This window comes from Mya arenaria, chromosome 3 (assembly GCF_026914265.1).
Source record: "Mya arenaria isolate MELC-2E11 chromosome 3, ASM2691426v1".
NCBI classification, from domain to species: Eukaryota; Metazoa; Mollusca; class Bivalvia; order Myida; family Myidae; genus Mya; species Mya arenaria.
The window spans coordinates 18,971,275-18,997,717 of NC_069124.1; the positions used below are offsets into that span (position 1 = coordinate 18,971,275).

The 26,443-nt window shown below is 37.3% G+C and overlaps 1 protein-coding gene across 3 annotated transcripts; it reads left to right on the top strand.

Annotated features, from left to right (window-relative positions):
* The first annotated feature begins 31 nt into the window (after window positions 1-31).
* On the top strand, window positions 32-26,443 carry LOC128228969 (histone lysine acetyltransferase CREBBP-like). 3 transcript variants are annotated; one of them, XM_052940567.1, is made up of 27 exons: window positions 32-523; window positions 2,089-2,798; window positions 3,559-3,738; window positions 5,157-5,436; window positions 5,779-5,934; window positions 6,724-6,924; window positions 7,444-7,639; window positions 8,132-8,249; window positions 8,729-8,876; window positions 9,425-9,570; window positions 9,843-10,235; window positions 10,477-10,725; window positions 11,273-11,459; window positions 11,761-11,879; window positions 12,209-12,379; window positions 12,820-12,977; window positions 14,654-14,764; window positions 16,085-16,141; window positions 16,911-16,988; window positions 17,234-17,301; window positions 17,650-17,797; window positions 18,360-18,500; window positions 18,925-19,204; window positions 20,291-20,503; window positions 20,889-21,044; window positions 21,798-22,079; window positions 22,772-26,443. In XM_052940567.1, exons 1-27 carry the CDS (start codon window positions 439-441, stop codon window positions 24,596-24,598), a joined length of 6,858 nt encoding a protein of 2,285 aa, XP_052796527.1. In that variant the 5' UTR covers window positions 32-438; the 3' UTR covers window positions 24,599-26,443. The 3 variants fall into 3 exon arrangements, with proteins under 3 accessions (XP_052796527.1, XP_052796528.1, XP_052796530.1); XM_052940568.1 differs by having other exon boundaries at window positions 14,684-14,764; XM_052940570.1 differs by lacking the exon at window positions 3,559-3,738.

Genomic DNA, 26,443 nt, shown 5'->3' on the forward strand with positions numbered 1-26,443 from the left:
CGGGAATGTTCGGGGTTTTCTGTGACAAGCGTAAAACTTTTCATCAACAGCCGCCATCTTAGAAGGTTTGGTCCGAAAATTCTAAATTTTAAATCAGAAAATAAAGAATATCTTGTCATTTCACCTGGAATTTTAGGCCTTCGTGGAACAGTGGAAGTTCAATCAACAGTTTAAAAGGACTAACTGTTATCTTGGACAGTGATTATTCAAAATGTGAGGATAATTCCAAACGTGTCCCCGGCTTTGTGATTGAAAAGAACTGTGCTAGTATTTTTGGAAAATCCGGAGCACGTAAACGAGAGCTATGTGTCTCATCTTGACTTCTTTGTTTCTAAATGGATAATGTGAAAATTGATTGTTAAAATAGTGAATATGGATTGAGCAGGCAGTGTTTGTTTTGTCGTATTTTGGGATTTTTCCGATTTTCCAAAAAAGAAAATGGCCGACATCGCCGGAGATGGTCCTCCAAACAAGAGGCCAAAATTGCAATCTCCTGCTCTTACTCCAAGTGGCAGTGAGTCAGGTAACGATGCATTTTCTCTGTTATTTATTTTAAAAATGTTAAGTTTTGTGCGATGGCAGTGCGGAAGAATATCTGCTTTGTTTATGTTTTGGACTTGCGGACTCAGCCTCAGTTTCATTTCTCAGCCTTGATCTCTGAATTTCTGATGAGATCGCAGACTTTTTTCGTTTTTAAGTTAAATTTACACAATGTCATGCTCATAGTTTTGCATGCAGGTGTCATAATTTTCATTGGAATGTCTATTTATATTTGTTCCTGGTTGAGGAGATTTCACTTAAAAGGGATCATATCATTTGGCACCAGTTCCACAATAGACCATGTTTACTTTTATGTTGAAAATGTACACTGATCATATATTTTAGAAAGTAGCTAAGGAATTGTTTTCTTCTGTATTTCTTTTAACTAAGGCTGAGATGAGGTGCCTATTTGATTTTCATGATGTACAAATGCGTTATGCACCAGTCAATTGTTACCACGGCCCGCCAGATCCTGGTGTATACCTGGGATAGTGGGGAAATGGGCAGTGTTTTTACCTTCCAGGTGGTCCTGCTGTGCCACGTGAATGTGGTGGTTTTGTTTTCACTCCAAAAATAGCGGGAAATGGGCCTTACCTAGGTTTCCCGGGGTGTGGGGACATCTGGAGGGGACGTTACCAGCAGTTTGGATGCATGGCAGGAATTTTACCCGGGATTGGCTGGACCGAAAGTCAAAGTCCCTGCTATTCCCTGGACCTGGGGCCATGGTTAAAATTGACTGGTGCAGTGAAACATAACAGTGAATTATGAAATAAATAAATGCTGGATTATATGGCTCTCCCCAATAAGCTGTAGTCAAAACATCCAAGATTAAAAGATCATATATCCCAGTCTGCAGTCCGGTTGTCATTCCTTTTGGCTATCTGAGCTTTGTTGTGCGCTGATTAAGGCCATATTGGATATGGGAATCTTGGAAGTTGCTTAAGCTTCGCCTAAATATACTCACACTAAAGGAAGTCCAGGAGTCGGTGACTAATATATTAAAGAATCGACACCTAGAATGTTGAGCTTGGCAATCCATCAGTCTCATATTTATTCTTGGAAATTTTGCAATCTTCATTCAAACTTAAAACTTGATTATGTAATGCAATAGTCAATTGTAACCCAGGTCCAGGGATAGCCGGGGAAATGGGCCATGTTATACCTTCCAGGTGGACCCGCAGTGCCTGGTGAATGCAGTGGTTTTGTCTTGGCGCAAAATATAGTGGGGAATGGGCCTTACCTAGAGTCCCTGCGGCGTGGGGGTATTTGGCGGGCAGTTCACCAGCAGTTCGTCTCCGCAGGGCGGGGATTTTGTTTGGGCTTGGCAGAACCAAAAGTCCTCAATATTCCCCAGACTAGGGGGTGGGGGCGTGGTTACAATTGACTATTGCATAAGAAGTATTTGTTTGAAATAGATTGGCCTTAAAAAGATATAGTTTATTCTTTGTTTAAACATGACTTTCTGAAATAGCTGGGTTGATTTCTAGACTTACTGTCTGTTATTGAATGATACTTTTCAAACCAATACATGTTCATTTTTTCTTGCAGAATTTAATCTCCTGTTAGACAGTATTGCTGACTTGCCGGATGAGTTAATGAGTACAGACAATGGAACAACACAGAATGGTACCAGTGATGGGAATCAGCAATCCCATTCGCATGACAGTGCAAGTCAGAGACACCAACAACTGTCCCAGTTACTGTCTAATGTGCCAACACCAGCCAGCAGTAGTGTCAGCAGCAGTCTCCCAAATACAAATGTCAGTATGACCAATACAGCATTAAATAATGCAGTGAAAAGTCCTCTTTCAAATAACTTACAATCACCCCCTCATGGACTTGTGCAAAACAAGCAAGGACAGCCATTATCATCTTATTTATCTGACAATGCATTTGTGTCTAGCAGTTCCTCATTCTCTCTTGCTAACTCGACATCATCCACATTATCATCCATGCCAATGTCATCTGTGCCGAACAATATGATCTACTCCAGTTCAATGTCATCTCTTAGTGTTAACAGTATACCACATCCACAAAATCAAATGTTAAATGGACCTCAGTATTCCATGAGTGGTGTTCGCCAGCCTCAAGTTCGCGGCATGATGATGTCAAACGCTGGCAACACTATGAACCAGGGCCTCGGAAATTTAGGCATGTCTCAACAGAACTTGTTGGGGACGCTGAATAATCCACAACTAGCAAGACAACCAATGGACCACGCAGGCATGGTCCCCAATTCTCAGCAGCAAATGATGAAGGTAAGTTTGGTAAAAACCTGATAATAACCAATGCAGTGTTCTCAATAAGAACCGGCTGCGGGCCAAAATGGACGGTTCAAATGGCAATTCGGCCGGTTCAAATTTGGAAAACTTAAAGAATTTTATGAAGAATAAGTAGAAACTGGTCGGTTACTTTACTATTTGAGACGTTTCAACTGAAACTTATTGAGAACCCTGCCAATGCTAAGTAGTTTTCAACTTTTGCTTTAGTAAAATTAAACATAATACAGTGAGTTGTTTATATACAAGTTAGATTAGACTGCTTTTAGATTTTATGACCCAAGTTAATGATTTTGCATGTTTTCACGATAGTTTTGATTTCTGCATGTGGAAGGAGGATTTATGTAATAATTCAATAATTTTATTGTAGTTCATAACAACTTCAAACACTTGAGATAGTCATTGAAATTAGACTATAAGATGAACAAGACCTAATCCTTATACAAAACAAGAATTTAAGCAAGCCCAGAAAGCACTTTACCAGTGCAGGGCTTAGGGACATGAGCTTATTTTGACCATTTTTTGAGTGTTTAATTTATGGTTATTTGATTAAAGATTCATTGTCATATTTTTCGCGAACAGTTTCTACAATCAGTTTGCATCTTCTTGAAGATCAAGTCAAGTACTCATACAGTTTGAAGAATGTTACTTAAGAAGGATTAGGGTAGACTAGACAACACTAAGTGTAACATGGATGCCATTTGTTGACAAACTTGCGACACTGGTACCTTATTTTCAGCCCAACGGGCCTGTAGGTGGTGGTGGGTACGGGGGATATAACCAGGTTCCCCAAGGGGCGGGGGGACCCCTGTCCGCCGCAACGTCTAACTACAATGCAAACACAAACAACAACCCATCAACTGTTCTCTCTTCCATGGCCTCCCCACCACACAGCATGTCTGCTCATATCCCTAACACTGTAAGTATAGTGCATGTTGTGTGTGTCTCTTGGTGTTAAGATTTTAGTTTTAAGTTTTGGCGAGTTTTAAACTCCTCAATTGAATCAGTTCGTAGAAGTTTTTCCACAAAATATTTTTTTGTTTAGAAATACCTGTAACCCTGAAATTACTGTTCCCTTAGGTTAGAATTGAGATTTAAGAAAGATGATTGAAACACTCACATGTAATTGGGACATTCGTGTAACTAGATTCGTGTAACTAAATGTACATGTACATCTCTGTTTAACAAAATGCTTGCTTTAAACTTAATTGCTTTTTTAATGACTGTATAACTTCTACTGTAGTCTAACATAGATTAGAAAAGAAGAAGAAAAAAAGCTTGACCAAGGACAAAGGCAGATAAAATAGAGAAGACAACTTTCACAATATTATATTTCCAATCTTGATTTTTCTATTATTTTTAAATGGTCATTAATGCTTTGATTAAGGGAGAAAATAGAGTAGGAGTTATTATCTTGAAGCTCATTTTTCTGACTTAGTAATAGTATTTTGAATATTTACGCATGCTAGATATTAGCAAAAGCCATCAAGAAAATGGAAAAATGAATCAAAATTGAGGGGTTGTTTCATATTTCTAGTTAACTTTTTATGCCCCCGAAGGTGGGCATATTAAAATCGCTACGTCCGTCTGTCCATCCGTCCGGCTCTGTAACTTTCCCTTGTATGGACAGATTTTAAAATAACTTGCCACATGTGTTCCATATACCAAGAGGACGTGTCGCGTGTAAGACCCGTGTCCCTACCTCAAAGGTCAAGGTCACACTTAGTGTTTATTCATAATGGAGTGCTGCATACAAGGACATAGGGTATAGGTTGTCGTGTCCGGGCCGTAACTTTCCCTTGTATGGACAGATTTTAAAATAACTTGCTACATGTGTTCCACATACGAAGCCGACGTGTCCTGTAAAAGACCCATGTCCCTACCTCTAAGGTGAAAGATACACTAAGTGTTTATTCACAAGGGAATTCTGAATATAAGGACATAACAGTGTAGGTTGTCAAGTATGGGTGGTATTTTTTTATGTTCAGGACATTTAAAATAACTTGCCATATGTATTTGACACATAAAGGCAAGATCAACTTTTCATGTACTGACCTTGTTCGTAGGTCAATGTCACATTCGGGGGCATTCGTCACATACTGTGACAGCTCTTGTTGTAATAAATATTATGTTTTATAACTGCTTATTGAATCACAATGGTTCTTAAATAATGAAAGAAACTGCAATATATCTTTAGTACAATTATACAGATTTAAAAATGTATCACACACGTTAACAGTGTAAATCTGTGTGTCCTTATCGTGGAAGGCAAAATAAAACTTGTATGCTGTTGAAAATTTACAGAGGAAAAAAATTGTGATTAATTTCTTATAACAGCAACAAGTCCCCCAAACACAGCCAGTGCCCCACACTGGAGGGGTCCCTGGTGCTCCTGGAGGGGCTGCAGCTGCAGCCCAGGCTGCAGGAGCTCAGCCTCAGTCCGCAGACCCTGAGAAGAGGAAGCTCATACAGCAGCAGCTGGTTCTACTGTTGCATGCACACAAGTGTCAGCGGCGCGAGCAGAACAACGGCGAGGCGTGCACCCTTCCACACTGCCGAACCATGAAAAATGTCCTCAACCATATGACAACCTGCAATGCCGGCAAGTCCTGCCAAGGTAAACATAATATTGTTGTTTAATTGAAAGTAAATTTCTGATCAGAAATTAATCATTAACATGTTCATAATAACAATTCAAGTTAGACGGGAAATTTGAAAAAGAAGTTTCCAAATATTGACTTTCAGGTTTTACCTTAAACAAATCATTGAAATTATCTTAATACAATATTGAAAAGAAGAAGTAGCCCACTTTAGGCCCCGGCTAAAGAAGTTGAAAAGGCCCAGGAATACCACCTGAATACTTGAACAATATTTATGTCAATAGTTCTTGCTTTGAATTTGTAGTGTCCAAAATCTAAACAAAATTGAATCAAATATGAATTTTGAATCATGTTTCCAGTTGCGCACTGTGCATCATCCCGTCAGATCATCACACACTGGAAGAACTGTTTGCGTAATGATTGTCCAGTGTGTTTGCCACTGAAGCATGCCTCTGACAGACAGAAACAGCCGGGAGCTAATGCAAACGCCAATGCTGCTGCAGCAAGTAAGATAAGTAAGTGTAAACTTTTTATGCTACCCGAAGAGAGCGCATATAGTTGCCGCTTTGTGCGTTCGTCCTTCCATCCGTCAAAACCTTATAGGAAGAATTAACTTTGTTACTACTGATGGGTTTGAAATAAAACTTTTATAGAAAGATGGCAATGTGACCAAGTGCAGTGCACAAGAACTGTAATCTTGTCACGCACATTTAATAAGTTGTCTCCCCTTAACCACTTTTTCGTAATTGGTGCTTGTTCAGGCCATAACTTCAAAACTAGTGATTGGATTGAAATAAAACTTAAAATATAGTTAGATGGCAATATGATGAAGTGCATTACACAAGAACCATAATCCTGCCCAGCATTCATTTTTTTATCTTCCCTGAAACCCCTTATCTAGTGATTTTTGATAATGGGAGTTTGTCCGGGCCATATCTTGGGAATTTCAAATGCTGCTTTTTTATTCCTTGAAATTGACTTTATAATTTAATAAAACCTGCTGATACCTTTCCATGTCATTTTGTCTACTGATCTGTGAGTTCATCATGATGTTGTACTAGTCCTTTGGTGTCAAATATTTCTTTTGTGTTAATAAAAGATAAACTTATTAAAGAATTATTGGGCTATGATGTCAACATTAATGATGTACCTAATGGAGTTTCAATGATTATCAGTTCATTATTATCAATAGTTCACATATTTCAAATTAAACAAATTTATTCCTGCATTCTTTCACTCATTTAGATTAAATTTGTAATACCAGATCACTAACCCATACTTAATGTCTTATTGCTCTTCTTTAGCAGCGGCAACCAACCAGCCAAATGCTGCAGGAACCACTGCTGGGCCTCCGGCAGGCTTGAGCACAGGAGGCCCTAATGTTCCTGCCAATATGAATGAGGCCCAACTACAGAAAGCATATGCGGCACTGGGCTTGCCATATAATGGCAACAAGGCCACTACGCTGCCGGGTGCTAATGCACGACCCACTGCCAATAGTCAAGGTAAGAACTGAAACTGTAATCATGGAAGGAGGGGAGGTCTTTCTTTTTTGAGATAATTAAGTGTTAAAGCTTAACCTTTTTACTGAATAGGTGAAGGCTTGCTGTGTATTCAGTCAGGATATAAATTTGATGCATTTATGAAATTTTTAATAAAAAAAAATACTTTAGCTTAAATTCTTATCAATTGTCCGCGGAGTTAACCCATCTGAGGAAGTCACATTCGTAATTCTTCGGTCGACTGATCACCCTCCAAAGGCCTTAGATTCAAACTCCGACGAACGTGGACAGTCGATAAATTCATTGTGTTGGCTGCAATAGCGAAAATCCGTGTAGGGAAACGGAAAGTTGATCTAACTCATTGAGTGTACTGTAGTTTAAAGTAGTATATTCAACTTGCAGAAGTACTTTTCACAAATTCCGAATGTGTGAAAAACCATGTGAAAATTCTAAGGGCAAAGGTAATTTTCTTTACATACTAAAAAAATACCCTGATGCAACATTGTTTGTCTTCTTCTTTAGTGAACATGGGAATGGGCGGTGGTCTGCCAACAGCAGGTGGGTTGTTGGGGAACCAGAACAACCCCCTTGGGGTGTTGAACTCAACCCCATTGACGAGTGGCGATGGTCTCCAGATTAGCGCCCAGACAAATCGGGGAACGAAAGAGTGGCACCAGAGTGTTACACAAGACCTGAGAAACCATCTTGTCTACAAGCTGTAAGAGATTTTAAAAATCTTTCAAATATTGTCGTTTACTATTGACCTTAAGTTAACAGACCATGTTTATGTGTGGAACATTTGCTTTAGAAGTTTGAGTTTCATGATACAACAGTTAGCTGACCAGGGTAGCATGTTACTAGAAGCAAATCAGTAGTACTGTTCAGCAGACCGATGAAGTTATATTATGATGATTGATGTTATCTTTTACTCAAGAACAAGTATTACAGTGACTGAAATTCGCACTAGCCCAAAGGTAGAAATACAGTAGAACTGTTTTAGGGCTAGTTAAACCAATTCAGTTTTATGATTCATATTGTGGTGAGCTAGTATAATTTTAAGAACTGAACATGTCAAGCTATGGCAAAAAAAAAAAAAATCTAATGATCAGTAATTCTTCCTAGAGTGTATTTCAAAACATTTATAATTGTGATACAAACTTCATACCTCAATTCTTAAAATTAAAAGATCTTTTTGTTGCATATTATTCAGAGTTCAGGCTATATTTCCCACTCCTGATCCGGCTGCACTCAAGGACAGACGGATGAACAACCTGGTGGCATATGCCAGAAAAGTGGAAGGGGACATGTATGAAACAGCAAACAGTAGGGTAAGAATCATGTTACCCCATCAATTATTTATTTTCATTTCCAGCTGATTCCACCGTTGGGGTTATAAGAAGTTTATATAGTATGTTGGTAAAAAAACAACACTTATAATAAAAAAATTCATTGTGTGTTTAAATATGTCGTTAAAAAAGCTTTATATGAATACCGGTATTACTTGAACACGATTTCCCAATGATAATAAAAACGCTTTAGGACGAGATGTAACCCTAACCACAAGAAAGGCTAATTTACCATGTTGGGTCCTGAGTATAACTGGAACACTGTAAACTTGGAAAGACCAGTGGAAGGCTTCATGGCTTGTGCTATTTATTTCTCCTTCGTTCTTTTACAGTGTTTGTCAGTATTTTTATTATTATTCAGACATGTTGGTGTTTCTTGTTTCAACCAGTGCACATATAATTTATTTACTAGCAATTTCTAAAATAAGACTAGCTATAATTTCCTTAATCACTGTATTCAGGAGGAGTATTACCATTTCCTTGCTGAGAAGATCTACAAGATACAGAAGGAACTGGAGGAGAAGAGACTCCAGCGCAGGGAGCAGCAGGCCAGAGGGGGGCCACAAGTACCAGGGGGTGACGGCAGTGCTCTACCTGGACCAAACTCCAGTATGTAGAATAGTATAGCATAACTTTTGTAAGCAAAGCTCTTGTTGAATGATTGTCTGGTTGGCTTTTATAATTCCTAATAGTAAGAATTTGAGGATCTCGGGTCAAAACTAGGTCACTACATCAAATGTTGTTGATCCAATTAATACAAACTGCTTTTTTTAACTTGATCAGAATAATTGTCATTTTGATATATAACTGGATCACAGTAAGTTTTTGGCTTGTCCTGTAGTTTCAATAGCATCTTCAATAAAGAGAAAGGTCACATTACATTCCTAAAGCATTTCAAGGGATTAACTCAATGTGACTATTTAAAAGAATACCCTGGGATGAAGTTTTAGATAAGTCATCATCTTAACATCTTGTATGTTTGTATTGTTGGATAAAACAGAATTTATGTTCAAAACGCTTTTAATTGTAACCATCTGTCTGATGTTTGTATTATTATTTTACGCTAAAATTGAAGTATTGAAGTTTTGTTTATCAGTGGAATATGGCAATGCTATAAGACGCTGTCAGTGCTTAAACTGTTATGCTTGATATCACAGATGGTCCAATGGCAAACGCTCTTAGCACTGTTGGTATGGGGAACCAGGTGCCTGACCAGTTTGTAAACCAAAATATGGTCGGACCAGGAATGGGACCCCGAATGCCCGGTATGCAGCCAGGCCATCCCAGAACTACACCACCGCTGGTATGTACTTGTATTCTTAATGGACTAGTGTATTCTCAAGCCTTATTGATTAATGCATGGACTTGAATTGTGATCTGACAGTCTTGTATTTAGAAACAAGTTTTTAGCAATGTGGGTCTCATAACATATTTCATCTTGAAGTGAAGTATAAAAAAGAAACTCAAAATAGGTTTAGAGGACCATCTTTCAATTGTTTCTGGCTTGATCTTCAGTTGAACAAAGGTTTCCATGTTACTAGTGTATGTAGCTTTTTACCTTACATTTTACTTCAGATGTCTCACCCCACCAACCCCCAGCAAATGAATGCTGGCATCAACTCACAGCAGTTCGACCCACTGGGTGGTGCACGTATGCCAGGTCAGATGATGAATCACCCACAACAGCAGCGGCAGCAGCAACCACAACAACCATTGCTGCCCCACGTGCAGCAGCAGCTGCAACAGCAGGTCTCCAACCCCAACATGATGGGGGGTAATCTACGTGTAATGTCTCCAGGGGTGAGAGCGGGCAAGCAGATGGGTGGAGTCCAGTCACAGCCTCCCCAGAGTCTCCCAGCTAGTAACAACCTGGCATCAATGTCTGGACGGTCCTCTACCGATAGTCTTGTTACATCCTTGACCTCGCTTTCATCTCCATCTTCCATGTCATATACTACTATGAGTATGGTGAGAGCCCATGCTTCTTTACCTTATTTTGATCATGATCATTATCAGACTTGTATTCATTGTGTCATTGAAAAATATATAAACATACTAAGTTTCTTATCTGTCATTGTTCATCATACACAACATTTTCTGTTGTAATACATTTATAGAAAGGTATATATGTAAGTTAACCTTGGCATTCACATAATAGTTTTTGTTTGCATATGCTTGGATCAATTATTGATGCCTATTCCTTTTATAGCAGGATTCTCTTGCCTCCCTGACCGCCCAGGACAGAAAGATCAAGTTGGAGGGTACGATGGATGTGAGCACGCAGCCCCAGACCCTGTCTGAAGTCCTGTCCTCCCCCCACCCCGCCTCCTCCGAGCAGGGACCAACCATGTCAACCACATCTGTGGTCACATCACTGTCTGGCTCAGGGGCCATAACTAGCATTGCATCAAAGGGGAAGGATATCAAGACTGAAATTAAGACCGAGATTAAAAGTGAGGTAGGTACATTTCCATCTTGCCAAAGTATCTTAGTTTTATCTTCAAGCTCACACTAATTTCTTCAAATCTAATACTGATGCTCTCTAAAAGTTGACATATTTGAGACCCAGTTCAAACCTCTATTGAAATTTTTAATAAATAGTATATATTTTTTATCAAGAAACATGTTTATTGGAAAGATGAATATGTAGTTGCAGTGCAAAAAGCTTCATATAAAAGCAAATTAAATATCTTTTTTGCGAAACCAAATTCAACCATGTCAGCTGAATATCTTAAGTTTTGTTTATAGTTTTAAAGAGATTTCTTGATGTTGGTTTGTAAGTTTAATCAGATTGGAGTTAGAAAGAGTTTAACTTAGACTGTTCATAGTTATGATTGACAAGTTAAATCTTATATTTCTAACTTTCAAAAGCCAATTTTAAGTATGTGAAAAATATTCTCATGTCAAGACATGCTGTGTATTGCTGAATTTGACCCATGCACTTATAAAGTAATGTACTAGTATAAATAAAAAATTATTCAATAAACTACATCTTATTCGCCCAGGTGAAGCAGGAGCCTGGCTCAGTGCACATCAAGGAAGAAATGTCCAGTGTGGACTCCGGGTCAGTGACCACACCCAAGGCAGAGCCCATGGACACCGGTGAGGATGCAAAACCCAGCCCGACGAGTAATGCCACGTCATCTACGCCTGTACAGTCCCCTGCCCCTGCCAAACCTCGGTCAAAGAAAAGTGAGCACCTGGCTTTGAATGCTATATGTGATTAACTTTTCTCCATATGTGGTGTCATGCTATGTTAAGAGTTAAATGGGAACAGGTCTATTTTTTATGTCACTTCCATTCATTGATGTGCATTTAGGTAATTAACATGTTGGTCAAGTATTGCTCTAAACATACATTAGCTGTGCAATTTTTGCCAAAAACCATTTGTAACAAAATTGTACTAAATCTTTCATTTCTATTTTTACTTAACCAAATATATATATATAAAAAATTGTTCCAAATATATATATTCACCACTATGTGTTTTCAGTATTCAAGCCAGATGAGCTACGTCAAGCCCTTATGCCCACATTGGAGAAACTGTACAGGCAGGACCCAGAGTCTCTGCCCTTCAGACTACCTGTTGACCCTGTTGCTCTACAGATACCGGTATGACTCAGTTTGATTTGAAATTCCACTATTGAAATAAGCTTGTGGCTATTGTAAGTTACGGGGTTAGAAGGTGACCCAAGATGGGATATATGAGGGCAAAGGAAACCATATTGGGTGAAAGCAAAGCACTGAAGACAGTCTGGCATTTCAGCTCTAGCTTAACAATTGGCAACCAATCCTCTGTAAGACATTTCCCTACTGACAAAGAAATGATCACAGGCGATGCTAAAAAATCTTCAGGTCACTGGTATGAATCAACATCTTAACTTCCACCTAAACTTTTTAAAACATGTGGCTTAATAGTACATGCTTTATTTATATCTCAGGACTACTATGACATTGTTCGTAAACCGATGGACCTGTCGACTATCAAGAAAAAACTGGACACTGGTCAGTACAAGGATCCCTGGGAATATGTGGATGACGTCTGGCTCATGTTTGACAATGCCTGGGTCTACAACAAAAAGTCCTCCCGAGTTTATAAGTACTGCACTAAGGTAAGTTCAGTATGGTACATGTTGATGAACATTCTGTCAGTAAACTGAAGTATTTAAAAGAAAAAAAATGGTTCACATCATGGTATCTTTGGCCAAAACAATGCAGCCAAAATTTTTGGGGAAAATATTGTAGGCTTGTATTTAGAAAATAAATTGAGATAGGTAAAAGAAAACAAAGAAAAAAGTGGAGAATCGGCCAAAATTTGTGTATACTGCACCAATCTAAAACTTGGCTGGTGAAATCTTGCCATATGCCCAGTTTGACAGATTTATCACACTTTAAAAATTGTTTTATTGGTCTGATTGGAAAGTTCCACTACGCTAATGGAGTAAATACTATTTCCATTCACAATGAGGAATGATAAATCTCATTTAAATGGATTTGAATGCTGGGGCATGGTGATGAAATATTCGATGCAATGGTTCTCTGTATATTACAGTTGTCAGAGGTGTTTGAAGCTGAAATCAGCAGCGTGATGCAGTCGCTGGGTTACTGTTGCGGTATCAAGCAGTCCTTCAGTCCGCAGGTGCTCTGTTGTTTTGGCAAACAGCTGTGTACCATATCACGCGAGGCCATCTACTACTCATTTCAAAACCGGTCAGTATGCATTTGAAGGGCTTCTTATACTTGTACATTGTAGAATGTTGGTACTGCTAATACTGACTTCAAGAATGTATAATATGATCATATTGATTTACTCACTTGTGTTGTTCGAGTTGTGAAATTCACTTGCTAATTATCATAAAAATAATGAGTGTTAATAAGTTTGGTTAACAGTTTGAAAGAAAGGATAAGTATTATTAGGCCATGTCAAAGAGTTTTGACAATGACTTGTTTAAATTTTTGATCAGTGAAAAGGACCAGAATTATCACATGAGATTTGAATACTTAGCAATACTACCAGTATTATTTGTTATCAACTGGGTTCTCAATACATTTCGGTTGAACCATCTCAAAGTTTGTTTTGGCCAGCAGCTGGTTGTTATTGAGAACTCTGTATAAATACTAAACTATTGAAGAAACAAGTCAATTATTTTAACGGTTGTGGTGTTAAATTTTCATCATCAGTGTTTTGTGTGCTTCCATTTTCACTCATGGCTACAGCTTTACCACCATGGCTTTCTGATCATTTTAACAAGCAATTAATACATTAAAGGGGTGAGAAATTTCTGATATCCAAAGTATTAGGGGTGAGAAACTTAAGGATTTCCAAAGTATTAGGGTTGAGAAACTTCTGAATTTCCAAAGTATCAGGGGTGAGAAACTTCTGAATTTCCAAAGTATAAGGGGTGAGAAACTTCTGAATTTCCAAAGTATCAGGGGGCAGAAACGTAAGGGTTTCCAAAGTATCAGGGGTGAAATACTTCTGAATTTCCAAAGTATCAGGGGTCAGAAACTTGAGGGTTTCCAAAGTATCAGGGGTGAAAAACTTATGGATTTCCAAAGTATCAGGGGTGTGGAACTTACGGATTTCCAAAGTAGCAGGGATGAAACTTACGGATTTCCTAAGTATCAGGGGTGAGAAACTTTTTGATTGAAACTGAGCGCGTTACTGTGGGCATTTCAATAAAGACCCTAAAGATTTATCCAGTCTTAAAAATTAACACAATGTTCATAACACAGACCATGATCCTCGAATGGTCCTTACTCTGCTTCCTGAACAGTTCTACAGTTCAGATATTTTTGCTTTCAGCAATTCTCGCCCCTGTCATGCAGTTCTTTTGATTAAAATGCTTGATAATTGTGTTCATCATTCTATTATCAAAATAAGAATGGTGATTTAATAACTATTTTCCTGTTTTGATCAATTAGATTTTTTCACAATACACTGATGATTAAGCATTTTTAAAATGAGAATATGGGTTCTTGTATAAGACCAACTGGATTAACGTAATATTGAATTAAAGGGATTCATTCATGTTTAATATGCACAGACATTATAAACAAAAATTGTGTTAAATATTAACAAAATGCTTGTTACAATGATAAAGCATCAAATGTTCAAATTAGAGCACTATTTAAAACTATCTATGCCCAAAGTTCTTGTTATTAGCTTGATAGGTAAAAGTATCATTTATTTTTTAGCAATATAACCTGTTTTAACTTGTTTTCAGTTTTCTGATTTGCAACCTAATTACATCATCTTTCTATTGCAGAAACTGTCATTGCTTATTTTTTTTAATCAAATCCTCATGCTTTGCTTTTTTCTTTCCCATTTTATTTCACGCATGTATGGTGTATGTATGTTTGGGGACATACGGACGGTCGTACAGAACGAATACGAGTGCCCTTCTCTCTGATAGATACACATACTGTGAGAAGTGCTTCCTCGACGTACAGGGTGATGAGATTGAGCTAATGGATGACCCCTCGCAACCCTCTGTGTAAGTTGGATAGACATAGATGATATCTAATCAACAATAGTATTGTACGAGCACTTTCAAATTGATAGTTGAAGTAAATAATAAATTAACCCAACGGTTGAATGATCAATATTAAAAGACTTTTAGAACCCGTCTTTTTGATAAACTTCATAATGTTTGTTGCATGTTTGATGGACCTAGTTTTCACAGCAATGATTTTTTTTGGCTCATCTGTTTATAAAAAATACTTAGTGCTTTTTCTTAATCCTGTAAGAGACCACTTTTATAACAAAAATTGTGGTAATAACACAAATAAGTTGATTGCAAAAACAAAAATCAAATTACAATGCTAGGCTGAAAGTAGGTATTAGGCTGTTAAAGTTATGTCCCTTTATGAACAAAAACAGGAAGCCAGCAAAGCAAGTCAATATGTCGCAGTGCTCATATTTGGACCATGATACATACACATGTAAATGGATCAAAATTGCATAAGATCTTACAAGTTTTAAAAAATGATTGAAAATTGTTTAAAATAGCTTACGGTTGCTTTTAAAAAACTATATTACACTGTGTATACTGTGTTTTACTGTATATAGGACGCTAGCATAGATAGGATGCAGGCCAAAAAATGTTAGAAAAATAAGATAATAACCTTAATTCAATTGATGTCAAAACCAGCAGCAACCATATTTGTCATTATTCAATTTTGAAAAGGGCAAAAGTTATGAATTAGTACAGCACGTGGAGATAAATAATAAAAGAACAATTATAGCTATCCCTATGTCACTCTTTGTTATCAGGAATTGTTAAAACCAACAGCCGTATTTTGTACGTAAATGTTATCAACATGTCAACACCTTAAGCTCAGTATAACAAACATGTGGTATAATGGGTTTTACAACACTGCCGTCATAACAGTTTGTAATTGCTTGTATATTCAACTATTTTAAGACTTCACACATTGACAGTACACAATGATGCGACTTCACAATATGCATGTTTATTGATTATTTTAATACAGAATCATACTATCACAATATTAAACCAGTAAAATAATGAACTATTTGAATCACCCAAGTGATGTTTACCTTATCCCTTTTTCCACTGCCGAAGAAAACTTAATCCATTGATTGTTGTGAGTTTTGTGGACTACAAAAAAGAGAGTCAAATGCCTAATACTATGGATAGGACGCAGACATTTTTTTTAATCGAATTCCGGGTTAAAAAAATATGTCCTGTACACAATATAATACAGTAGATCTAGATATTTCTGAAAAATTGAAACATCATAATATGTACTATTGTTTTGATTGTAGGTCTCATGTTTTTTTGAATTTACAGGAAAGTTCCTAAAAGTCAGTTTGAGAAGATGAAGAATGATGTGCTAGAAATGGAACCGTGAGTATTTAGTTTTATTTGTTAAAGACAAACTAGTAATTAAAATTGACATGACGCTATATGAGATGAAGGCTAAGCCCGATAATAATCCACTTCGTGTAACAATAGAATAAATTAAATTCAATTCCATGTGCATAAATTTTTACTGTAAATCTTTCCATTGGCATACATGTGAATATTTATATCAGGGTCGTTTGGCATCAATTCAGTGAAGAGATAAATCAGTTTCGCTAGTGTAATGTAGGGTAACCACCCTTTGTAGTTACCACTGTATATTGTGTGATTTTAAAAGCTAAAAAAATCATCTTAACCTTTGCGATAAGCATTGGCAGGTTTCAAATGAAATTTCCAAATGTTCCAATTCCAATCTTATCTTTTGGAACATGCTATGCGATTACTAAGAAACTGAAACAGGTACGGTTGGATAAATACACATAATCACCCAATCACGATTATGATAGTTTCGCAGTATTTGCATTGTGGCCAAAACGATGATGACTCTGACTTCGCATTGTTTGCATCAGACTGTTGTACAGAAAAAATATGAAAAAACTACTAGTATGTCATACTGACATATTTTGTTTTGTAACCAAATTTTGTTTCCTAAAATCCATAGTAATCAATTTCATTTTTGTTTTCAAACATTACAACATTTAAGTGAAACATAAGGAAAAACTGAAAATGTTAATGATTTATATTGCGCTAACTAAGTTTTATTTGCAGCCATTTTTTTAACTAGAACTACAGGTTTTGTACTTTCTGTTTTCAGGTTTGTTGATTGTGATGAGTGTGGAAGAAAACTCCATAAAATTTGTGTGCTACATTTTGAACCTATTTGGAATAATGGGTAGGTACTTTACAAGGACTGAAGTTAGCTTTTGAAATGTTAATATGAAGATCTGGGGATCCTTCACATAATTACTCAGTGAAGAATAAGTTGTCTTGTTGATCAGTGTCTTTCTAAAAAGTAATTCTGACATTAGGTAATTATTTTTAAAAACAGTTTTAAATTGAAAGGTTTTAACTTGAAAAATATGAGTAAATAATTTTGATTGCATACCAAATTTTGATTTTGTACATTTATATTTGCAGGTTCACTTGTGAAAACTGTTTAAAAACTAAAGGGGCAAAACGAAAAGAGAACAAATATACAGCTAAACGTAAGTTTTTGACAGTTCTGGCCCTTATTTGGAATAAAATTGCAGCACTTTTTTGTACTTCCCTTTTTCAAACAGTGTTTTGCTTTAAAAATCGCCTGTCATCATCTGCTTTTCATATAATTTAAAAAAAAACCCGGAGATTCCACATTATTTGGCCCTATATACCAGGTCATATGGTTTGGATAAGCCAGTGTGCCTGAATTATACCAATATGCATTAAAGAACCAGCTAAGTGGACAACCTTGAGACCATCTTTCCATAACAACATTCAAACAAGCACACAAATGCCAGATACTGTCAATGAGAAGTTTAAAGAATGAGTTTGTATCGAAATGTACTTTTTTGTAGGTTTACCTGGTTCCAAGCTGGGCAATTACTTGGAGAATCGTATCAACACTTTCTTGAAAAAGAAAGATGCGGGTGCTGGTGAAGTATTCATTAAAGTGCTATCTAGTTCAGAGAAAAAGGTTGAAGTACGGCCGGGGATGAAAGCAAAGTAAATGATTCTTTAATTTTTACTACATTTACTGGAAAATCACTAACTGAACCAAAGTTTTGGTTTGAAAATTGTATGATGTTAACTTATAATAATATGATGGAAAATTTTCTTTAATGAATCATGAATTATTAGCCCTTGGCATGAGGACAATAGAGTGCATGATATAGTTAGCATAGACCTTTCATTGAATTGCAGTATTCAAGGTCCCCTTCTCAGATTTCATGTTGCTGATAATGTCTTAAACTGTTAATTATATAATTGAGTCATTTTTCTTACCTTGATAAACAAACAACACATGGTAGCAATTTATTGATACTCATTTGAACAGAATTATCAAAGCCTAGTAAAATAATTAATCTATTTTCAATTCCATTTTTAAGAAAGAAAGGGCATTTTTTTTAACAGTTAATAATGTATTTTTATTGAAACAAGCAGTTTCTGCACATTTCACGCAAAATTTATTTCATCCATGTCCGTCCCCAAAAGTGTGACCCTTAAAATTTAATTATCTGAAATAGCATTTTCCTCTTGCTTATAAATTACAATGTTACAATTTCAGGTTTAACCAGGAGTTCCCTGGTGATTTCCCATACAAGGCCAAGTCTATGTTCGTGTTTGAAGAAATTGATGGAGTGGATGTCTGCTTCTTTGGCATGCATGTGCAGGAGTATGGCTCAAATGCTAAATTCCCAAACACCAGGTTAGAATGATTATAATTACAGCTTTAATTGACATTAAACTACCAAGTTTAAACACCAGTGATTCAGACTGAAATGTTTGTATGATAAGACAACCATAAATAAAAGTTAATTTGGTCTTACCTCACCGACACACAAGAATACCCATGCTGATGGTTGTCATAAATTAATTTTTGTTTTTCATTGCAAAATAAAGTTATGATTACAATGATAAGAAAAATGGCTTCAGACAATGATATGATTCCTCTTGTTAACTTCCACTTGTTTAATAAAGTTTTTTTTGCATTAAAATAATAATGTAGTTGTTTGAATGAAATTCATGGATTATTTCTTTTTGGAGTGTTACATGTATTGATTGAAATTAATTATTGTCTTTGTTAATTTGCCGTACACTTTTAGAAATAAAATGTTCCCTCCTCCTTGCAGGCGCTGTTACATCTCATACCTGGACAGTGTACACTTTTTCCAGCCCAGGCAGCTGCGTACCGCTGTGTACCACGAAATCCTCATCGGCTACCTGGAGTACGCCAAGTCCCTGGGCTTTGTTTGGGCGCACATCTGGGCTTGCCCTCCCAGTGAGGGTGACGATTACATCTTCCATTGTCACCCACCTGAGCAGAAAATTCCCAAACCCAAACGGCTGCAGGAGTGGTACAAGAAAATGCTGGACAAAGCCCTAATTGAAAGGATAGTCATTGATTATAAGGTAGGAGAAACAAAAAGGATATATTGCATGATCTGCTCTATTTTTGCGATGTTTTGTTTGAAACTTGGATATGATTGATATGTTGAAGGTTTTTGAAATGGAAAATAATTAACTCAAGCATGTCAAATGTAAGGAAGAGCTTATTATTGGTGTAGATTTTACATTTATTACAAGATTATTGAACAGAGAGTCTTTGATTTCAAAGATTTGTTTCATACTGGTTGAGAAGCAGTTTGACGGAAAGCAGTTTCCGACAAATCGCTTTTTCGCGTACCTTCCTTAGATCTTCATAAAGAAGGTACTGCAATTCAACTATATGGTAACTAGGCAATCAAAAGTTGAAATTCTTACCGAGACACGTAAGAAACATTTATTATTATTTAATGTTTAATGTTTATTTTTCATTTTGTATACAAACTTGCACGTGGGGGATCTGCACGCGCAGCGTATTGCGCATGCGTGTGAACCTAATTTGCATATCTATTAATAGCTACAAGGTTTTCCTTAATTGACTTATACAAACGATGATCATTGTGTACATATTTGTGAACACTGGTGTCATGCTTGTTTCGCATCCACATTCACTTAAATGTATACAAACACAAGTTTCCATCAGAAATGAATAAAAAAAATCATTGATATTCAGTCTCTGCCTGATTTCGAGTATGAATTGAATGTCGTAAATTTTAAGGTTTAAATTTTTCGTAAATGCTGGAAAATTAAATAAAATTTCTCTTATTACAGTCTTATATTTAAGTTTATTAAATAAACGGAAAATAAAAACACACAACAGGCACCTTAAATATGCCCCGCATTCAAATTGTCGGAAACTGCTTCTCATCATAAGCTAATCAGAACAATGTAAGTACCCTCTTTGCGCCCCTATTAGATACACTATATGTGACGTCACACATGTAAGAAATATATCGACAATAGCAGCTTGAGCTGTAGTTATATAAAATGTGAACAATTTTAGTATATATTTAAACACGTATAAATAATTCAATAAAAACGTTTAAAAACTGTCGGAAACTGCTTCTCAACCAGTACAATAATACGAAGAATTTATTTTCATCTTTGTGACAGGATATTTACAAGGACTCCATAGAAAACAATGTCAGCAAGGTAACAGACCTGCCATACTTTGAGGGTGACTTCTGGCCAAACGTTCTGGAGGATGTCATCAAGGAGCAGGAATCTGAGGAGGAAGAGAAGAGGAAACGAGAAGAGGCCGAGGCTGCAGCTGCCGAAGCAGATGGGTCTGCGGGTGCTGAGGAATGCGAGGACTCTTCAGTTGTGGTAAGAATCCTAGGATAATAAAGTAATAATAAAAGGAGAATAGAAAACAAGAAAATGGCCTTAATGGGTAAACAGATGGTAATTATCTGTTTGTCAGGCACATGGTCATTGATTACTTCATGTAAATTAAATCTGTAATCGGCAATGTTTGAATGTGTGTCAATTGATGCAAATTAAACATCCTTTCCTCTGTAAAAGGCAATGTTTGAATATATGTCATTTGTCAGAGTACTTGAAGGCCAAACAATGCATTGTTTTAAGGCTTATAATTGTAATGAGTTTCCAGCATTGAAGTGATAGGTAAATTCTTGAAAACAGATTCGTCATGTTATATTGCTAATGACTGAAGAGTGAATAGATATGAAATATTTATCATGTTTCACAGGACTCTGGTGGCAAGAAGAAGGGCAAAAGCCAGAAAAAGAAGAGCAAGAATAACAAAAATAGCCAAAGAAAGTCAAATTGCAAGAAACTCAACCTGCCGCTTGGTGGAAATGATCTCACTCAAAAACTATACTCTACCATGGAGAAACATAAAGAGGTAAGAGCCTAGATTAGGAAAATATTGATAATTGGGCCATCTTCTTAACAAATGAACTGTATGTTTGATTCTTGTTTTCTTAGTGGTGATGAGATTGATTGGGATTGGAAAATTGGACTCAGTGATTTTTTATGGTGCAATTTACTGCCTTCTTGAGGCTGATTCCCCTTGCAAAAAACTGTCCATTTTCCAAAAAAAATATTATTTTTTCCCAATTTGATCGTTTTTTTCCCCAATTTGATCAATGCAGATTTCGTCTATGAATAAAAAGCAATGGATTTCTTCAAATATAAACAAAATCATGACAAGACTTACTCTTTCGCAGCATAATGTATACATAAAGAAGTTAAAAACATGTATATTTGCCATTGTATTAGCTGTTTTGGCCTCATTTTGTATTTTTCCCAATTTGCAAGGCACTGGCAGTAAAACTAATTCCAAAAAAAATCACTGGGACTAGGTTTATTTGCATTTACAAATTACATGTATATTTATTCTAATACATGGTAACAAATTCAAAGTTTTGATGTTGTATAATTAATACCAAACCTGGCTATTTGCAGGGTCAGTGAATATCTTAAACCTTGGGCAATTACTAAAAAACATTTTCATGTTTGCATGTGTTTTACAAAGCCCATCACTCATGTTTAATTTATTATCATAACATTCCCCTTCACCAAAAATTTGGCATCCGCTTTGCACTGCTGTTATAAAACATGGGCAATAGTTTAAACCTTTATAAATCTTCCTCAGGTGTTCTTTGTGATTCGACTGCAAACCCAGCAGGCAGCTTTGAACCTGCCAGAAATCGTAGACCCTGATCCGCACATGAGCTGTGAGCTGATGGATGGGAGAGACAATCTCCTTACCTTGGCACGCGACAAGCACTATGAGTTCTCGTCTCTACGTCGGGCAAAGTTCTCCTCCATCGCACTGCTGTACGAGCTGCACAATCAGGGCAAGGAGAGCTTCGTATACACGTGCAACACGTGCGAAGCTCAAGTTGAGACACGTTGGCACTGCTCTGTCTGCACGGTGAGTTTTCACAAGGTAACAGCTTTACTTATGAGCCTCATTGTGTTTTTTCCTAATGTTTTTATGAATGGGGCCTGGGGCCTGGGCCCTTCGAATTGTGAAAAATAGTGCAGGTGAATTGGGAACAAGCCAGAATTTTGTACAGTGATAAAGCATTTCTAGAAATGGGGCTTATAATATTGCTTACCTTGATTTAAATGCTAAAATACACATGTATAGGAAGGAAGATGCAATAATTGTACATTGACATCTATGATGAAGGAAATTGATGTTAAATGTACAGACTGAAATTGACTTGTATGATATGTCTTTTGCCATGACCCCTTTTAGTTAGAGAAAAACACTGTAAAGATTAAACATATATATATTGTTCTATTATTCATTCTCACAAATATTCTTATTGACTGGTTTAACTGGTTGTTCAATGGTTTTTGCCCTCATTTTTTAACCTGGTAAAAATTCCTTGAGAACATATTAGTGCATACAATAAAATGTTTTGAAAAATAGCTTGAAAGCATTTATAAGAAAGAAGCGGCTTTGAAACAAGTATAGTAAGTTAAGGATGGGTTGATAATGAGCAAGTTATTATGCAGATTTTTTTTTTAAATTGTAATTGAGATCTATCATAAATTTACCGGTAACTCAAAATCAAAATTACTCAAAAGTTTAAACTATTTTCATTTCCTTTTCAGGACTTTGACTTGTGTAACACATGTTACCAAAAAGATGGCCATAACCATAAAATGGATCGTCTTGGCTTCGATCTGGACGATGGGTCATCAGGCAATGGCAAGCAAGATCCTCAGGAAAACCGCCGTCAGTCCATACAGCGGTGTATTCAGTCACTGGTGCACGCCTGCGGGTGCAGGGATGCTAACTGCAGACTTCCTAGCTGTCACAAAATGAAACGAGTTGTGGCGCACACGAAAGTGTGTCGCAAAAAGACAAACTCTGGATGTCCAATCTGTAAACAGTTGATCGCATTGTGTTGCTACCATGCAAAACATTGTAACGAACAAAAGTGTCAAGTGCCATTCTGTTTTCAAATCAAGCACAAGTTGCGTCAGCAGGAATTACAATCAAGACTTCAGCAGGCACAGCTAATGCGGCGGCGCATGGCCTCAATGCAGAGGAACTCCCAGCCAGCTCCAGCAGCAATTGCCTCGAGCGCACCCCTGTCCAACCCTCCATCTGTGGGTGGAGGCAAGGGAGCTGGGGGACCCCCTCCAGCAGCCATGCAGGCTGCCCGGCAAGCCCAGGAGGCTGCGCAGAGGCAGGCAGGCAGTCTGGGTAAGGGTAAACCCATGGCTAGCAACATGCCTCCCCCTCAGGCTGCAGCTACTGGGGGGAAACCACAGGTTCAGGCCACCATGGCTCCGCAATGGACCCAGCCCACCCAGCAGGTTCCCCAACAACAGCCTCAGACCATGCCTCAGTCAACAATGCAGCAAACCTTCCAGAGCCAGCCGATCATGGGCCAACAAATGAGGACCATGCCACAGAGAATGCCTGTACCAAATCCTGGAATGGTTAATATGAACGAGGGTGTCCCAGGCATGAATCCCGGTATGAACACTAACAGGCCCCCACAAATGCTTCAACGGCCCCAGGGTCCTGGAGCCCCAAACGAGGCCCTGGAACAGCTTCTTAGGACGTTGAAGTCTCCTACATCGCCCCAGCAACAGCAGCAGGTGATCCAAATCCTCAAGTCATACCCCCAGTTGATGGCAGCTTTCATCAAGCAGAGGAATCCCCCTGGCCAACAGCCTGGCGTTATGCCTCCTGGCCAGATGCAGCCACGACCAAACAATCCCCAGATGCAGGGCATGGCAAACATGCAACAAAACCCAAACATGACTTCTGAGATGATCTGGCAGCAGCAGCAGCGAATGCGGCAGCAGCAGATTGGTCAGCAGCAGGGTCAACAGATGGGTCAACCTCAGCAGCAACAAATGGGCCACTTCAACCAGCCAGCTCCTTTTAACTCACAACGAACGCCAATGGGACAGTACGGTCAGCAGCAACAGCAGCGTTTCCAGGGTGACTCGATGCCATATCAGAACCAGAACCACCAGATGATGCATCAAGTACAACAACACCAGGCGCACCTGAAGCAACAAATGGCCGGCGGGCAGCCTGTCAGTCCGCAGATGCTCTCACAGCAGAGTGTGAACTCGAACATCATGCAACAAGTGCGCTCGCCACCCTCATCCTCGTTACATCAGACTGTCCGTTCACCACAGCCCACCCCGTCACAGAGACAACAGCTCAATCCGTCTCCAAGGCAACCGCAAAGTTCACCTCATCATATACCTCCGAATCAGTCACCGCATCCAGGCATGCCAGACTATAATCAAATGAACGATTCAGTGATGCTATCCCAGTTACAACAATCTCATAACTCTGTGCCTCAAGTGCAGAACCCTGCCCTAGATCTTGGCCATAGTTTACAACAGGACAATGAAGTGAATCAATTAACAGCCCAAGATCAGTTGTCGCGGTTTGTCGAGACATTGTAGCAGGACTCGTTCGATGGTTGACATCACTCATTCATTTCAGAGTTCTAGTAACTCCTAGTGTCCATTGATATCATTTTGTGTGCTTTATGGAATCTATTAATTTAAGACTGGTAGAAGTTCCCCCTGTTCCTGTATGTAATATATTGAATTAGAGATTGTTTCCTATTTGTTTTCTGTGTTTTTTGTGTTCTTAAATATGAACAAAGTGTCAAACTGTGAGTTTGTGTGTAAAAACGTGGTGTTAAAGAAACATTTGAAAAATTATTTTATTTACAATAGACATTGTACAAATACCATTTCTTCAAGTTCATCATATAAATATTCATGTCTCATTCATTGAATTCAATACTTATTACTATTGTGTTTTGTTTTGTTAATAATTTCCAGAAAGTCATTTGTTATCATATAGATGTACAACTTCTGCCCTTTGCAGGTAGATGGCGTATTGTTATCTGTGTAGTTTGTCAATGTGTGTGTGCCCTTCTCGGTAACATTGAATGAATGAAACTTGTTGTCATTACTTTTATAGCTGTCTTTTTCTACTAGCACTTTGTACATTGATACATACTAAGTTATATTATTAAATTTTATAGTGTACATGCTGTTTGCATTGATATGCAATTCCAGGTTAATTTGTATAAAAAAAATGTTCTTAAAATAAAAAAATATTTGCTCTAATAATTTGTTGCAAGATGGAATAAATAAGAAAGATTAATGAGGGTGTAAAAGGATTTTTGTGTACGAAAATATGATTTAATATACATGTAAGACATGAAAGCCGGATTCTTTAAATGCAAGTCTGTGATTGGTTAAAATGCCTGTGTAAATAGCTGATTGGTTCAAATCTGACATGTGACCACCACTGTGATTTAATTAGTAAAAACGGCAACCAACCAAATGGTTTCTTATATTTGTTGATCTTCAGTTTTCTATTCAAATTTAGTTTCATTTTGACTGTATGTTTTTATACTGTTGACATTACAATATTATTTAGGCTTGCAGGAGAAAGTCCAAATTGAGAGGCAATGATTTTGATTATTTTATTGCTGGAAGTTACATAGAAATAGGTTAATTATAAAGTTTAAGAGCATGTAATTACTAAATAGTCATTCCGTTAACTAAAGGATTAATGATCAATAAAAATAAGTTTATAAGAGAAATATAATGTCTTGAGCTGCATAATAATTTGCCACTTATTATAGACGGTGACTTTAAACGATACTTACAGAATGTTTCATAAAGATGGCAGGATCAAACCTTCAAATTTATCTAGAGATATTTTGAAATGTGCAATACCTTGTCCAATCACAAGGGAGACAATTAATTTCTCATTTAGTTAGATTGAGTAACCTACGTTCATGTTTCTTTGATTGAAACATTCAGTTATCCCCAAGTTGAACTTGGATAGTTTTGGTGACTTTGTTGAGTTTTAGAAAGTTTAAGTGTTGCCGTATGTTGACATTTTTGTTGCATTTTGTGTACAAAAAAATGGTAATTTCAATTCAGATTTTCATATTTTCCTGCCATCAGATGATTGATATGTGTGTGTGTAAAGTTGACTGGTTGCATCTATTTCTGATTATTTATTTTTCCAACATTTTTACCCGATTCCAAGAAATAGGAATAACCAGTCATCTTGTAACCAAAGTGGGTCTTTCCGGACCTGAGCTATGTGTCATGTCGTGGAATTAAACATGTGTCACAGTGCTGATTTCGCTGCAAATAATGTAAAAATAAACATTACATATTATTACCACATCATTTGTTTTATTGTTTTGCTCAATTGATGCCGATTGAATGCTAGTTTATGTACAGTATCTGTATAAAAATACACTTGAAACAATC